The 16,123-nt window shown below is 40.2% G+C and overlaps 1 protein-coding gene across 2 annotated transcripts in view; it reads left to right on the top strand.

Moving 5' to 3' along the window:
- Positions 1-16,123, top strand: part of FBN1 (fibrillin 1) — a 253,699-nt gene that overhangs the window by 42,373 nt on the left and 195,203 nt on the right. For both annotated transcript variants that reach the window (XM_079907012.1, XM_079907011.1), the window contains 2 exons: positions 5,948-6,043; positions 9,881-9,976. In XM_079907012.1, the coding sequence (XP_079763138.1) occupies positions 5,948-6,043; positions 9,881-9,976 (192 nt within the window). The remainder of the gene's footprint in view (positions 1-5,947; positions 6,044-9,880; positions 9,977-16,123) is intronic.

The raw sequence follows: 16,123 nt of genomic DNA, 5'->3' as shown, positions 1-16,123 counted from the left end.
GCATATTTAGCTTTTCTAGAAACTGCCAGCTGTTTTTGGAGTGACTGTACCATTTTACATTCTCACCAGTAATACATGAATGACCCAGTTTCTCTGCATTTTTACCAGCTTTTGGGGTTGCCACTATTTTAAATTTTAGCGATTCTGATAGATATATAGTAATTACATCATTGTAGTTTTAATTTGCATTTTTCTACTGGCTTATGATGTTTAACATCTTTCCCTGTGTTTATTTGTCACCTGTATATATCTTCTTTTTGTTGTTGTTTTGAATTTTATTTTATTTTTTTATACAGCAGGCTCTTATTAGTTATCCATTTTATACATATTAGTGTATACATGTCAATCCCAATCTCCCAATTCATCCCACCACCACCCCCCTCCCGCCACTTTCCCCCCTTGGTGTCCATACGTTTGTTCTCTACATCTGTGTCTCTATTTCTGCCCTGCAAACCAGTTCATCTGTACCATTTTTTCACCTGTATATATCTTCTTAAGTGAAATGTCTCTTCACATCTTTTGCCTAATTGGATTCTTAACTATTTTACTGTTTATATAATTTAAATACTAGCTCTTTGTCAGATATGTGATTTGCAAACATTTTCTCCCACTCTGTAGCTTGCCTTCTCATCTTCTAACAGAGCAAAGCTTTTAAAAATTAAGTCCAATTTATCAATTTTTCCTTTAATGGAAAGAAATCACGCTTTTGGTTTCAAGTCCAGGAACTCTTTGCCTAGCCCTAGATCCTGAACATTTTCTCCATTTTTTCTAAAAGTTATAGAGTTTTACATTTACATCTGTGATCCATGTTGAGGTACTTTTTGTATGAGGTGTGAGGTTGAGGTCTAGGTGTAGTTGATACCTGTGGATGTCTAATTGCTCCAACACCATTTATTTCTGAAAAGGCTATCCTTTGTCCATTGAATTACTTCTGCATTTTTGTCAAAAATCAGTTGGGCATATTTGTGTAGATCTACTTCTGGGTTCTCTGTTCTATTCCATTGATCCATTTGTCTGTCCCTTCTCCTATACCATACAGTCTTGATTACTGCAGCCATGTGGTAAGTTTTGAAAATTGAGTAGACTAATTTCCTCCCACTTTATTCTTCTTTTTCAAAATTGTGATTCTAGTTCCTTTGCCTTGTCTGTATCTACAAAAAAAATCTTTCTAGGATTTCGATAGGAATTGCTCTAAACCTGTGTGTCAGTTTGGTGAGTATTGGCATCTTTACAATTTGGAACCCCTTTTAGTTGGATAAAATTTTATCATTTTTAATTCACTTCAGTTTAGTTAGAATTTGGGGTGCTGGGACTCCCAACATGAATCCAAGCTCTAAGGGTGTAAGAAGGCCAGGGGAACAATTGTAGACCAGTGTGTCAGTGAGTTTGAGTGAGTGTGCTGCAAACACATGCTGAAAGTGTAAGAACACTCAAAGGATGGGAAGGTGGTACTGTAGCTAGTCTGGAAGCAGTGACCTTGGAAAGATTTTTCAGCGTGGTGTGGGATTTCTATGAACAGGAAGAAGAGGAATGAGCTCTTTGCTTTCTAGTTAGCCCTGTATGGAAGTGCCTTTATCACTGCTGTCATATAACTTGTCTTTCTCTGGACCATTTGCAGCTCTGCTAGGTTTTTTGTTTTGTTCTGAGACACTTTAGTGAAGTTGCTCTTCTAAGGCACCATAGATTATGTATGCACTTAAGGAAAATGTCATTGCAGTTATCTCTCCCAGTGAAAATTATTTCTATCCTGCAGTGACTCTGGTTGCCCCTATGGACTGTTGTCTCAGATGTCAAGTCCAGAAGTTAGTCTAGCTGTTTAATTTGCCTTGTACTTTTCCTAGTGCCTACATTAAAATCACATGTTGCCATACAGATACTTATTTGCAAATTGCTCCCATTGTTCTTTCTGCCCCTTGTGCCTGCCAAGATAATGGAAGTTTTTAGAATCAGTCCCAAGCTAATGCATCCCAAAGAAAATCATTACCTGAGAGGTATTTAGACCCAAGTGCCAGCCCTGCATCTCTCTTGTTCCAGTAGCGTGTTTACGTCACTCTCTTTTGGTTGGTTATTTTAAGAATTAACTTGTGCTGGGCTATAATCTAAAGAAAGTTTCTTCTACTCTTTTTGATACCTGGCAAATGGAGGGCATTCAGTAAATATTTGTTGAATGATTGAAATGACTGACTGACATCTTCTGGAATGAACATAAAATTTGTTTGGGACTCTATGTGGATACAGGTTAATGGCAACATTTTCTGTTAGTTCTAGGATGTTAAGCCTTCCTTGAAACCCTTTGAGGCTGTCTGCCCATCTTGGAGGGGAAGTTCTCCTCAGGACCAGCTGCACGTGGCAGCATAGACCTGTACACTGACACTTAAACTCCCCTAGTATTTTCAGTTTCTGGTAAAATCTTAACACAGATTGAGTAGGAATCTATTGTAACTTGAGGTATTTAGAGCATCATATGGGTTCAAGTGAAGCCCTTATTTTTTCAGTTGGCTTTTTCTAGCGACATAGAACATGGTCTCCTAATTGCCAGACATCTGGAATTCTTTGTCACATCAGAGTAAATTTAGAATATGCATCAATGGCAGGACTCAATCAACAAAAAAACCAGTGTGTATATATATACTCTCTAAACTGTTTCTGCTGCGTAGTGAAGCTACAGATCTAGTTCTTTTATTTCCCCACAGAAATCCTGAGTGATCACGCCCACCTTTAAGGAAATACTCTTTCCCCTGCAGATCTAAGACTCACAAAGAATGCGAATTTGGTAAACATGTTCGTGGCAAAGCAGGAGATTAAGATGCTGTTATCTGTCGATGAGCTTTCCACCTCTGGCCCAAGGAGACATGGTACATTGGTTTATTTCGACCACTGGACTAACCATGCCTTACTGTTTCACAAGTCTGACCAAGTGCTTTTATTTTCTAAAGGAGAAAGAATAGTTTATGCTGGAAAAAGTTCACCTGAAAGACAGTGTAGGAAAAAGTGTAACAGCATATCAGGGAGGTTTTTATGATATTACATTTAAATGTAAGCTTACCATTCTTCCCAGAAAGAAGAATTCATTCTCTTTTTCAATTTGAACAAATAATGTAAAGTCACTATTTAAACTACTGTTAGCTTTTTTATCTCAAAGTAGCTAAATGGCTTTGTTGCTCATGTGGGAATGGAAATTAGCTCTTGGCATGAACCACTTTAATTGAAATCAGTTTGTGGGTTGAGTTCCTATGCTGCTTGACAGATGACATCATTTCCTGTGCTTTTCCCAACCCTCACTGTTTTGCTAAGATAGGATGAAGCTAAGTTTAACTTCAGATTTTAAAGCAACTGTACACCTTTTCCTGACCTACTTAGAACATTATCCAAATTTTTCATCAAATCATTTCTTTTGTATACTTGTAAATAGTTCTTTAGTTAAAAAAGCATTTTGGCTGAGATGTTTTAATAGAAATCATAGGAGCCTAAAATAACTGTTTTAATCAGTTTTCTGGGTTGGTTGATTTTTTTTTTTTACATCTTTATTGGAGTATAATTGCTTTACAATGGTGTGTTAGTTTCTGCTTTATAATAAAGGAGTTATTTCTGCTTTTATATATGGGGAAACAAAGATAAATAAATATATATATATATATATATTTTTTTTTTTTTTTGCGGTATGTGGGCCTCTCACTGTTGTGGCCTCTCCCGTTGCGGAGCACAGGCTCTGGGCGCAGGCTCAGTGGCCATGGCTCACAGGCCCAGCCACTCCGTGGCACGTGGGATCTTCCCGGACCGGGGCACGAACCCGCGTCCGCTGCATCGGCAGGTGGACTCTCAACCACTGCACCACCAGGGAAGCCCTGTGATAAAAATATTTTTAATAGCAACCTATTGAGTGCTGTATAAGTGCTTAGGCAACTACACAGTCTCAGTGTTTGAGCATAGCTTTTGGTGTCATTATCATGGAGCATGAATTAAGTAAACAGAAATTAATTTAGCAAAGTTGTATACAGCACCTGTATACAGGCAAGGGATGCTCTGAGCACTTATGGGGATATAATTAATAATCATGATTCTTCCCACTCCCCACTCTCATGATGCCTTTAGACAAATGTGCTGGGGATAGGAGAAATAACTTAAAAAAAAAAAGTTTGATTATATAACATATATTTCCAGAGAGAATTATTAAGTACTCTGGAGTCAGAACAAAGAGGGCTAGTATCTAGTGGGGGAGGGAGGAGAGAACAGAAATCAGAAAAGATCAAAGGAAAGAACAGACGTTTGCAGTGGGTCTAGGAGATAGGTAGGAGGATTTCAGTATTTGGTGAGAACTGTGTGTGTGTTATATGTTAGGGGTTGGGGCAAAGGGTCAAAGTGACAGGTTAAAGAGGAGATTCGTGAAGAGACTAGCACAAAGTGCCAGGCATTTGGTACGGCACTCAGAAATATTTGTTGAGTGAGTGAGTGACTGATAAAGTACATTGGGGACTGAGTCATAGAATGTATTAGGAGCAGGCAAAGCAGCCCTGATAGGCTCACGGGAGGGCTTTGCATGTGAGATGGAGGGGTTCTTAATAGAGCGGACGTAGGGAGTCTTTGATGGTGTTTCAGGAAGTATGTGACATGTTCTCGAAAAGGTGCCTCACTTTCAACCTGACTTAGCTCTTCAGTACTGTCTGAGGGCATAGTAAGTCTTGGGTTCCGGCACCTTCCTTCTCCCTGTTGTCATGCTGAGATTTGTGTAGCACTTGACGCAAATGGCCCCTTCTCCTGAAGTCAGCAGCCTCTTTGGGATTCTGAACTGAGCATCCTAACAAGGGGTACTGAAGAAGGTGGCTGCTGGGAGGAGTCTCCTCTCTGCTCTTGGGGGAAGATTTGGACCCTGTGCTCCAAGAAGGCTTTGCATAAGAGCAAGCCTAAGCAGCTGATTTCTGCTCTTACACAGAAGAAGGGCTTTTCGTCCCCTGATGTGAAATTGTTGAGCCTTTTTCTCTAGGGATTTACTCCCCCAGCTTGGAGGGCAGGGCAGAGTGAGCCAAATTTCCATGCCCAATCCTGGCCTCCTCGTATAGGGATGTGTCAACAATGATTAATTCGATCAAGCCTTTCGTCTTCTCCAAGTAAGGTAGTTGACTGTTTCTAGAGGACTAAGGAGCAGCCTGGGATTTTGAGAGTGCCTAAATTACTGAAGCAGAGGCAGCAGAGCCCTGAAGGTGCCGGAGCCCGCACCACGCTGTCATTCTCTCTCCCAGGCGTCTTTCACTCCAGCTCCTTCTAGCACCTCATCGTCTCAGTCTAAGTCAGCCCGCCTGCCCGTGGTCTTCATGCTCTGGGTGCTGAAGCTCTCACACTTCTGTAGGTGACAGTGTGGTAAAGAGTGCGTTTCAAACACTGTGGGTCTTAGTTGGTTTAAGGTTACAGTTTAAACCAGCAGCTCTTTCTGAGCCGAGTCCAGCTGTCTCCGTTATCAAGCAGTCTTGTTATTAAATGCCGTTGTAGGTATTTTTTTCCCTTCTTTTTGCTGCCTCCAAATTTTCTTTTACCAACATTTCTTGGAATTTGTCACCCTGAATGTTTTCCTGCCCACCTACCTGGGACTCTGCATCTTTTAACAAGAAAATTATTGCCGTCGTAATCTTGTCTCGTCTGGTCCCTCAAGGCACTATTTTCTTGTTGGTATAAATTACAGAAATGACATTGAGTGATAAGTTCTGCTAAATTAGAGAAGTCATTGAGCACTATTAAAATAAGTATCGAAGAAACAATTACGTTGCATTGTAAATGATTTTATGCACACAAAATGACATGTCTAGCATTGTCAATTAGGTCATTTCTGCATAAATATATAAATCTTAATGAACCATTTTATTTTCTCTTCACTGCAGATGAACTCGTGTGAACTGTTGCTATCTATGTGCTTAAACTGCAAAAATAAATCAGTCTTTTTTTTTTCCTTTTCAAGTCCAACACTGTAACATTCGCTGCATGAATGGAGGTAGCTGCAGTGATGATCACTGTCTGTGCCAGAAAGGATACATAGGGACTCACTGTGGACAACGTAAGTAAACCATAGTTATAAGTATTCTAGATGTTAATCTATAGAGACAAAGAGAATACAGAGATAAGTGCTGGTGGATCTTCTTTGAGTTCCTGGGACGTGGCATTTTTAGAGATGTGCAGTGACTCTTACAGATGAACAGATCACTTACCCAACACACATAGTACCAAATTTCTGACCGGAACCTTGGAAATGGGTGGTTTGATTCATTTTTCTTTCATTTGCCTCCACTACACTGCTTACCTCATCTCTGATTTACACCCAGAGAATTCTTGTTCACTCCAGATGTATGCCTTCCGTTTGACTGCTCAACATCTCCACCATCTCTTGGATTTTCAATAAGCATCTCCAATAAAGTCTTTCAAAACTCAACTTCATCTTTCTCCCCAAACATGGTCTTTTTTCTTGACTATTGATGTCTGTATCTCTCTAGTTTCCCAATCTAGATTCTGCTCTTATAATATTTATCACACTGCTGGCCAGTGTGTTTGTTCATTCATGAACACTGTTGATTGTGTGTCTACTGTGTATCAGCCCCTGTGCTTTGCTGAGATGAAAATTTCTTTAAAAGAGCTCACTTTTTATGACACTAAGAAGAATATATATACCCTGCAGAAAATTTAGAATAGTTTAAAAATATAAAAAATAAAATTTTCTACAATCCCGCCATTCCAGATATTACCTTTTAGTCCTTTAATGCATATTTGGTACGTGAGATCCATTGTATGCATAATTTTTCATATAACTTTTTTACTTAATATTTTATTAGAAGTATATTTCATTTCTTGAACATTTAAAAATACATTTTAATAGTTGCATAATACTCCATTATATATAGGTTTTACTGTTTATTTAGTGAATTGTTAATGATCAGCATTTATTCATGTTGTTTCCAATTTTTTCCATTGTATATGTATTTGCTATGATGAATAATGGTATTATAAGTAAATCAAAGTTTATGTAATACCCTCCTGACTGTCTATACACTGCAATATAGTAAGAATGACGATTGAGTCTTCGGCAGCCCACAGCAGTAGCGTGGAGGGAGGAGAGGTAGGACAGCCTCCCCAGTGTGGGAGACCCTTGAGCTGAGTCTTAAGGGGTGGGTAGGAGTTCCCTTGTCAGATCATGGGAGGTGGGCCTTTTAGGCAGCCGGCACAGCATAAGCCAAAGCAGCAGAACATGACATACATAGCATGGGAGGTCATGCTTTGGCGTTGCTAGGACTTAAGTGCTGAGGGAAGTGATGGGAAGGAAGCTAAGGTCAGAATGGAAGTCATGGGCCATTGGAGTGCCTTTACGCATACCGTTTTTTCACTCAAAGTAAAGCCAGGGAAGGGGAGTGAGAAGACAACGACCAACAACATTCATCTGTTGAGTATTTACTCTGTTTACTATATGCTAGGCACATGTTCAGACTCTTCACAGGCATTAACTCATAACTCATAACAACAGCCCTTTGAGGCAGAGGCCTTTTTTACCTTCTACGAAATGAAAAACCTGGGGCAGTAACTTGTCTAAGGCTGTACAGGGAGTAATCAGCAGAGTTGGGATTTGAACCCAAGCAGTCTAACTTCACAGCCCATGCATTTAATGCTATGAAATACTGGCCTATACACTTCACTTACAGTGGTTTACAATGAGAAAGACCACTGAGGCCAGAGTAGAGTAGGAAGAAACAGAAGCAGGAAGAATAGTACTAAGGCTATGGCTAGAGAGATGGTGGGATGGGGATGGATTCAAAGGCATTTTCAGAAAGGGAATCAGAAGGAGCTGCTGTGCATCTTCTGTTTCCTTTGATGCTTCCAGAGGGAGTAGAGCCCAAAGCCCAGTGCATGACAGGCACTCAGGTAACACCAGTAGAATTAGAAAACCTTTCCTAGACTTCAGTTTCCTAATCTGTAAAATGGGAGGGTTGGCTTAGGCAATCTCAAAATTTCTTTTCTGCTTAAACCTCTTCATTCTCTCCTAACTGTAAATTAAGAAGCAAATTAGAACAATGAATATACATAAACTTCTCTAATTTTGTGATGATCAATGGACTACTGCTATAATTTTTGGCTATAAGGGGTTGTCTTAGTTCAAGTGCACTGATCCCAGTGGATGCTGAGACAGAATTAGATGCACAAGAGATTTATTGGGGAAAAAGCCTATGAAGAATCAAAGGGGGGCTTCCCTGATGGCACAGTGGTTGAGAGTCCGCCTGCTGATTCAGGGGACACGGGTTCGTGCCCCCGTCCGGGAAGATCCCACGTGCCGCGGAGCGGCTAGGCCTGTGAGCCATGGCCGCTGAGGCTGTGCATCCGGAGCCTGTGCTCCGCAACAGGAGAGGCCACAACAGTGAGACGCCCGCGTACCACAAAAAAAAAAAAAAGAAAAATCAAAGGGAAAGAAAGCAGGAGTCAGGACAGAGGACCTTCAGACCATGATGCAGGTCACACCCCTGGGCAAGGAGAGAGGGAAGGAAAGACTATCACGATTGTATAGAAGGAGCCTCAGACTATAGTGCAACTTCATGAAAGCCTTGGTCAGGCTGATAGGGAGCCTAGAATAAAGATTGCCCCTCAAAATAGTTTCATGATGGGCAGAAATGTCCAGTCTCCACCATGCTTAGTCATTGGGTGGTAGCAGCCAGGAGAGTGTGCCCTTGGCATGAACATAGTAGCGGATCTGAAGGTATAGCAGCTTCAGGCTGTCGGCCAACTAAGCTCCTCACTGTAGGTTTTCTTGGAGGGAGATCTGAATGGCTCAACTCCATGACTGCCCCAGGGGTACAGGAAAAATGTGTGGGAAATATATGAAGGAGGAATTAATTTAAATGGAGGTGTTAGGGAAGCCTCATGGAGGAGTGAGGTTTGAGCTGGGCTTTGAAGAGTGGGAGGGACTGGCAAATTTGGCAGGGGCAGCCTACCACCTGTGGATTAAGATGCCTAGAAAGAGGCCATGCATAAGTGAGTTGCAGGAAGTTGTACGGAGAAGAGTTGTTCAGGGCATGAGCTGTCAGATCTTATTTTAATGCCTTTCTTTCTTTCTTTTTTTTTTTTTTTTGCGGTACACGGGCCTCTCACTATTGTGGCCTCTCCCGTTGCGGAGCACAGGCTCCGGACGCACAGGCTCAGCGGCCATGGCTCATGAGCCTAGCCGCTCCGCGGCATGTGGGATCTTCCCGGACCGGGGCACGAACCCATGTCCCGTATCGGCAGGCGGACTCTCAACCACTGTGCCACCAGGGAAGCCCTTAATGCCTTTCTTGACAAGTAAAAAAGTCCCTCCCTCAAGGATCTCTGGACTTATCTTACCAATATTTTCCAGAGATTCTCTTATAACATTTAATTGGGTCTTTATTATGGTACATAAATTACTGAATGTCAGTATTCATGTTTTGTCATTGGCAATTAATAGAGTGATTTAACATGCTGCATTTCTGTAAGGATGACAGTAGAGAGGCCAATGTTTTCCCTCATGAGAACCCTCTGGAAATTAAACATAAATCATAAGAAAAGAGTCAGGTTGCCAAAATGCAGTTCTCATCAGGGGTATCTCTTATAAACCACCATTTTAGGTGCAGAACTGAAAGCATTGCTCACATGCTTCCCAGGATGAAACTGTCAGCATTAACACAGGTACATACTCACCTATTCCAGGTAGTTTTACCTGAGTTGACTGAGGAACATCCGGGGAACTGGAACTGTACAGTAACTGTTTAAAACAAATACCAGGGTGATTATTTAGTGTTTTTATTGTTGTCCTTTCAGGGGACAGTAAATGTTACTTTATTAGCATCTACTATCAGATGAAGCCCATCAGCCTCTCAGCTCCTGTCTCCTTATTTTACAGCTGTCTGTGAAAGTGGCTGTCTCAACGGAGGCAGGTGCGTGGCCCCAAATCGATGTGCATGCACTTACGGCTTTACTGGACCCCAGTGTGAAAGAGGTAATTTCTTTTAATATATCGGTGTAAAGATGTTGTAGTGGCTAAAGCTATGATTGATGTCAACGTGCGTTGGGTTCTTGCGGCTGCTTCGTAAATTTTGCTGAGCTTTGAGGGTGTTTCTGAATTGTCACTTGGAAGGTTCCTAGGATGACAAGACAATGGCCCTAAGTCTATGCATGTTATTCAGTAATTCTTGCCAGTGGACTGCAGGACTCAATAGTGAGCCTATGCATAAGTACCAGTTGGCATCGAGATAAAAAGAGGAAAATTTTCCATAGAGTAAGGATTGAGCTCATTATTATCCTAGTAAATTAGGGAGGTGGCTCCGAATAAAACATCTGTATGGCAAGGGGAAAAATCCAGAACGAAACAAAAATTGCACCTAAAGGTCTATTAGGACCTATTGGCTGTAGTGGTATACAAGCTCGGCATTTAAAGTTCACTAGACATACTGATTGCTGAGAAACAGTGCTTTCACACCTGTAGTTTATTCAGTACTCACTGCGGCCCACTGACATGTGTATAATCATCATCACTTTTCCGTCTGAGAAGATCAAGGCTCGGGGAGGTCAAGGGAGCTGCCTAAGGTCACACACATAATAAGCAGCTTTAATCCGAATGTGGGTTTTCAGTTTTCAAGTCTAATGTATACTGCTGCTCTTAATTAAAAGAGATTTCTACCTGATTTGCCTATGCATACAAATAGGATATTGAGATATATGTCAATGTGCAGTATTCTTAAATACCCACCGCCCTGACCTTTGCTTTGTTGATCATCTTGTCTTTACATTCATAGCCATGTTTTCATTGTTCCTAGTTTTATAGTGAAGATTTTATCGTGAAGATTTAGGAGGTTCCTTTCATACAAAACTGCAAAAATACTCATGAAAAATACCCATTGAAAAATACTCATGAACTTTTTAAACTTCAGTCATCACCTTTATCCAAAGTTGTATAGAGATCATTTTATTCTAAGATGGAAAGTAAAGATTCAGTAGCAAGTGTTGAATATATGTTATTTAAAAGCAAAGAGCACAGAGTGGTATGTGAGAAATTGTCTTCTGTTTGTAGTTTTATGAGTTCGTCTAAATTCAGTTCTTTGCTGATAAAGCAACAATAACTATTTTAGCAAGTAACTCTATTATTACTGGATAGATTATATTGTATCTCTGTTCACAAGGCCACTGCACGGTATGGATATGCGACGCATCATGGACTCTTGGCCGTTACATTGTACTTGGCATCATTTTGGAGTCCCTCTTTAAAACTGTTTCTCTTTACAACTTGATGTATTTTTATTGACTTGGAGCTAATGTATATCTAATGGTCTCAAGAGTAATAAAGACAACTGTTTTGATTAGGTAGTATCATTCTGTGGCCTTAGTATTTACTCAGTGATGATGATATAGGATTTAAATTGTTGAGATTAAAGTTGTTAACATGTAACTTGAACAGTGTGAAAATAATTCTGGAAGTGATAATAGTGGGCTTAATTTGTTTTAGAAAAATCACTAATAGAATGAAGTTATAGAGCATTTTACCTCTAAGAATCTGGTTAATAATTTGCTGCAAAGAATATTGATACCCATAGTTACAGATATTGATAAAACAGTCTAAAATAAAGAGGGCATGATATTTAACCATTCCACACTTATTTCTTCAAAGACTTGATCTTTGACCAAGATTAAGAAATGATGTGAATGGGTTAAGTTACTAAACTGCTAATCAAAACTGGCATATTACTTAGGGATTTCTCCAAATTTTGGAGTGTCTTTAACTGCTTTCCTCCGTGGTAAGGGTATCCTAAAATTTGCACTTAGGTGTAAATATATTTTGGCCCCATAGAATCTTCACAATAGTGATTATCTAAATAAAATTAATCCCCAAATGGCAGATTTTCAGGCATTTGTGGTTGTGGAGAGTCGGGAGGAAGCAGGCTCTCTTTAATCATTGTCCTTTGCCTCTTCTACCTGGGAATACAGAACCAAACCTTCAGTGGGAGAAGGGAAACATGAGTGTGGTTTCTCTCACCACACGGGAGAGGGGAGGCTCTTTGATTCCAGGATTGTATTTCCATTTTTAGTCTTCACTGTTTTCTGCTCTTGTGGAAGTCATCTGCTTACCTCTTTAAAGAATTAGAGGCAAGATATCCTACTACTCAGACGAATGCTTGTGATTTCAAGAGTGATTAATAAAAACATAGGACTGAGTCAGGACAAATCCATCCTGAAGCATAGGGAAGTATTCAGTGTCACTTCTGATGGTGGGTTAGTATACTTACTAAGTTGTTCAACTGTGTAGGCCAGTTGCATTATGTTTTAAATGGAATGTGACTTTTTATTTATTTATTTATTTAAAATAAATTTATTTTTGGCTGCATTGGGTCTTCGTTGCTGTGTGCGGGCTTTCTCTAGTTGCAGCGAGCGGGGGCTACTCTTCGTTGCGGTGTGCAGGCTTCTCAATGAGGTGGCTTCTCTGGTTGCGGAGCATGGGCTCTAGGCACGTGGGCTTCAGTAGTTGTGGCTCACAGGCTCAGTAGTTGTGGCACGCAGGCTCAGTAGTTGCTCCGCGGCATGTGGGATCTTCCCGGACCAGGGATTGAACCCATGTCCCCCACATTGGCAGGTAGATTCTTAACCACTGCGCCACCACGGAAGCCCTGGCTTTTTATTTTTAAAAATGAACTTCCAGGAAGTCTTTACTAATTTTCTTTCCTTCTTCTAGGAGGCTGAGCCCAGGGCCTCTTTTGCATTCTCTCTGAGCACTCTCTCCACATATCTTTTGATAGCACCTACCACATTGTATTGAAATAGCAGGTTTCCATGTCCATCTCCCCCCTTAGAGTGTAAGCTCTTCAGCAGCAACTGTGGTTTCATCATCTTTTAAATTCCTAAGCCAGGTTTAATGCGTGATGCACAGCGTATGGCCAATAAATGTTGAACTGAATTTATTTTGAAGCACCAGAAAATCTTGAGATATGATTATCAGATGAAGAAAAAGTATCTCCTGGAAGTAATTGCTGCTTACCTACTTGTGGACAATTCTGGATATTTCTCATTGTTTCATTTTAAACAGAGCTTGCAGTGTTGAGTCCTAATTGAATTTGGCCCCATCTTTCAGGGCCACATGACTGTCATTTTTCAGTTGGCAAGGATGCAGAAAAGAAGGTATGTTTTGACTTAAGCCAGGTGACAATAAACAAACAAACAAACAACCTCCTATCACGATGTAATACACATGGAAAGGGACATTTCAAATGTGTTACAAGTATCTCTCAGGATAATCATCTTTGTCCCTGAGAGGTCTTGCAACTATATGTCTGCAGCTACATCAGAGAGCCAGTACAAGTGTAGACTATCCTTTGGGGGGTGATACTGGCAGGATTTGGATCACTTTAAGCTAGTAAGTGAATCTTAATAACCCATGAACATAGTGTTTTGGTTTGTGATGGAGACAAGCAGTGGATCCATGGTTGAATTACGAATCATAACTTTCATTCAACAAATGCAGTCAGACTATGCAGCAAATTTGTCTCACTTGTAGCTTTTAGCCAGTAAAATATGTTTTAAAAAAATTTTTTGGCTAGTCAGCCTCATTGGGCAGGTGACAATGATACTATTGCCTGCTATGTTCAGAGGAAGAAAAGAAGAGGCCTGTGACTTGTTTGGCCTGTAACGTTTACTTGTTAAAAACTGAATGTGAGTACCTTTAGTTATAGTCTCTAGCTTGCCACAATCCCTACTACTCCCTATTGTCTTACATCCTGCTCCCTTTATTCATTAAGCTTACTTTTTAGCCCCTGTGGGCACTTGAGTTTGCCACCTCCTGCTACTTTCTGTATCAAAGATTGCATCTCTTTGTGTTTTGTTTCACATGCCAAGTTTCTTTCATTGTTCTTCCTCTTATATATTTTTTTCCTGTAAATTTACATTTATGGTTTTCCTGATTGCCCCCTCCCCCTCACTTTTGCCTTCTCTCTGCTTGGGTCTTGAGCAACCAGTAAAACTTATCACTGCCTAAGCTCAGTGGTGTGGCATTTTCGCATTTGTTATTAGAATATTGAAATGAGGTCAGTGCCTGTTTTGGCAATGATAACATAAGCTAGTTGGGTATTGCCATAGTTACTGCCAACGAGACCATTGGAAGCACACTTTCTCTTGCCATCTTGCCTCAGAATGCAGACTATTTAAAATCTTGTTAAATGCTCTTATATTAAACACAGTGAATCATGTGAGTGGATGAGACTTCTCAAGGTAATGAAAAAAGAGAGAAGAATGATGGAGATAGACCTGAACTTGGAGACGGGGTGGGGTTACTGATGAACAGGCCTGAGGAAGAAGAGAACAAAAGATAGACACTGAGAAAACATGGAGAGAGGCAAGAGAACTAGGGGAGCACTGAGCCAAAGAAACTAAAAGCAAGAAGGACTTCAAGAAATAGCTTGGCAGTTGTTAGACTCTTCAAGGATCAAGAAAGAATGAGAATAACAAAAGGCCCTTTGATGTGATAACAGGTGACATGGACTGGGTACTTAGAGGGGGCCAGACAGTATGCGGAACACTTGACTTTGGTGATTTGCAACAACCTTATGAGAAAAGTCCTTTAATGAGTCCCATTTTATAGAGGAGCAAACAGAGGCAAAGAGAGGTCAAAGAGCTTGCCCAAGGTCAGATAGCTTGTAAGTGGTACAATCAACAACTGAACCCAGCCGGTCTGGCTCATAAGCCTGTGTACATGACCACTGGGCCGTACTTGGGTTTCACTCGGAAAGAGGTCATTAGTAACTATAGAAAATTTTCTGAGAAATTATAAGAAGAAATCTAGAACTAAGAGTTTTAGAGTGAAAGTTATGGAGTGGGGGGAAAATCCTTTCAAGAAATTTGGCAAGGTAGGTAGTTTTCCTCTCTGGAGGAAGAGTTGAGCTAAGTTGCTTTTAAATCATTTTAAAAGCCAAGAGAAAGGAATCTTGAGTATTGCTTGGGTGTATGTAATGCAGGGTTTGGGGATATTTCTCTGTTTGATTGATTCTGATATTTTAAATATAATAATCCATTCTTGGAGAGAGGATGATTCCTGTCTGTTTGCAGTACATATAAATTGACTCCAAATGACTGAACCAACATTCTAAAATGTAGCCATAGAAAATGAATATTGTCGTTTAGTGCAGTTACCATGGAAGGTTATATAGTTTTCCTACAATATTACAACTCTTCGAGCCATATTTGGAAACTCTTTTTTGTAATTACCTTTACAGAGTCAGCAATTCATTCAAATGAGCATGTGACCATTTTTTTCCCTTTATGCGAGTCATTTGGGTTATTAGAAACAGCCTAAAATAGTGTCGGTTCTAGTGACGACAGTCAATAATCAAACACATTAGTCGTTTGGGGTCGAAAATTGACTTAGATTAAAAAGCAGTGAAAAGAATTGTCTTGCATGGTTCTTAAAACACATGGAATTAGATTAATATTTTAATGTCAAACTTTATGTGAGCCAGAGTATGAAGCCTTTTGGAAGCATAAGTGCTAATAACAAAAAGTTTTCTATCATTACTCCATCTGGAGGTCTTCATTATGTACCGTCTGAATGTAAGCATGGACACGAATTCTTCGAAATCCTGAATCATTTGTTCAATGTTAAATTCCTACCCAAGTCTAAACTGTGAAGACAATACTTGGATTTTTCCCAAATCAAGAAAGTCTGTTGGCTGTTCTGCTGGCTATTATAAAAAGTATAGGGGAAAGCATTACTGAACTGATAGCTTTAAGAAAAAGGAACAATGGGGGGCAAATATGGAGTAGAATAAAAATCAAAGAACAGCAATACTTCATAGTCCATCAGAGAAGCATGACAGTGAAGATGAACTAAGTCTGGTCATCATACTTGCCCTCTTAAGGGATTCCAGTATTAATGGAGCTGGAAAAGGCATTTCGTTTTTTGTTTTTCTCCAGCAATTGAAGAATAGAACAGAGGACAGGTAGGTTGGTTGTAATTCTCCCTCATTCTCTTATGTGCAGTTGATATATGAGCAACTCTGTTATCTTCATAACTTAGCTCCCCTGATGATTCACGAATGATGGTTTTGCACAGGGATCTTTTTTAATGATTTCATAGAAGAGAGTTCAAAAAGCTATCCTGAAAGCAGTT

The sequence above is a fragment of the Stenella coeruleoalba genome (assembly GCF_951394435.1).
Source record: "Stenella coeruleoalba genome assembly, chromosome: 2".
NCBI lineage: Eukaryota > Metazoa > Chordata > Mammalia > Artiodactyla > Delphinidae > Stenella > Stenella coeruleoalba.
This window is presented reverse-complemented; position numbering and strand designations above follow the sequence as displayed.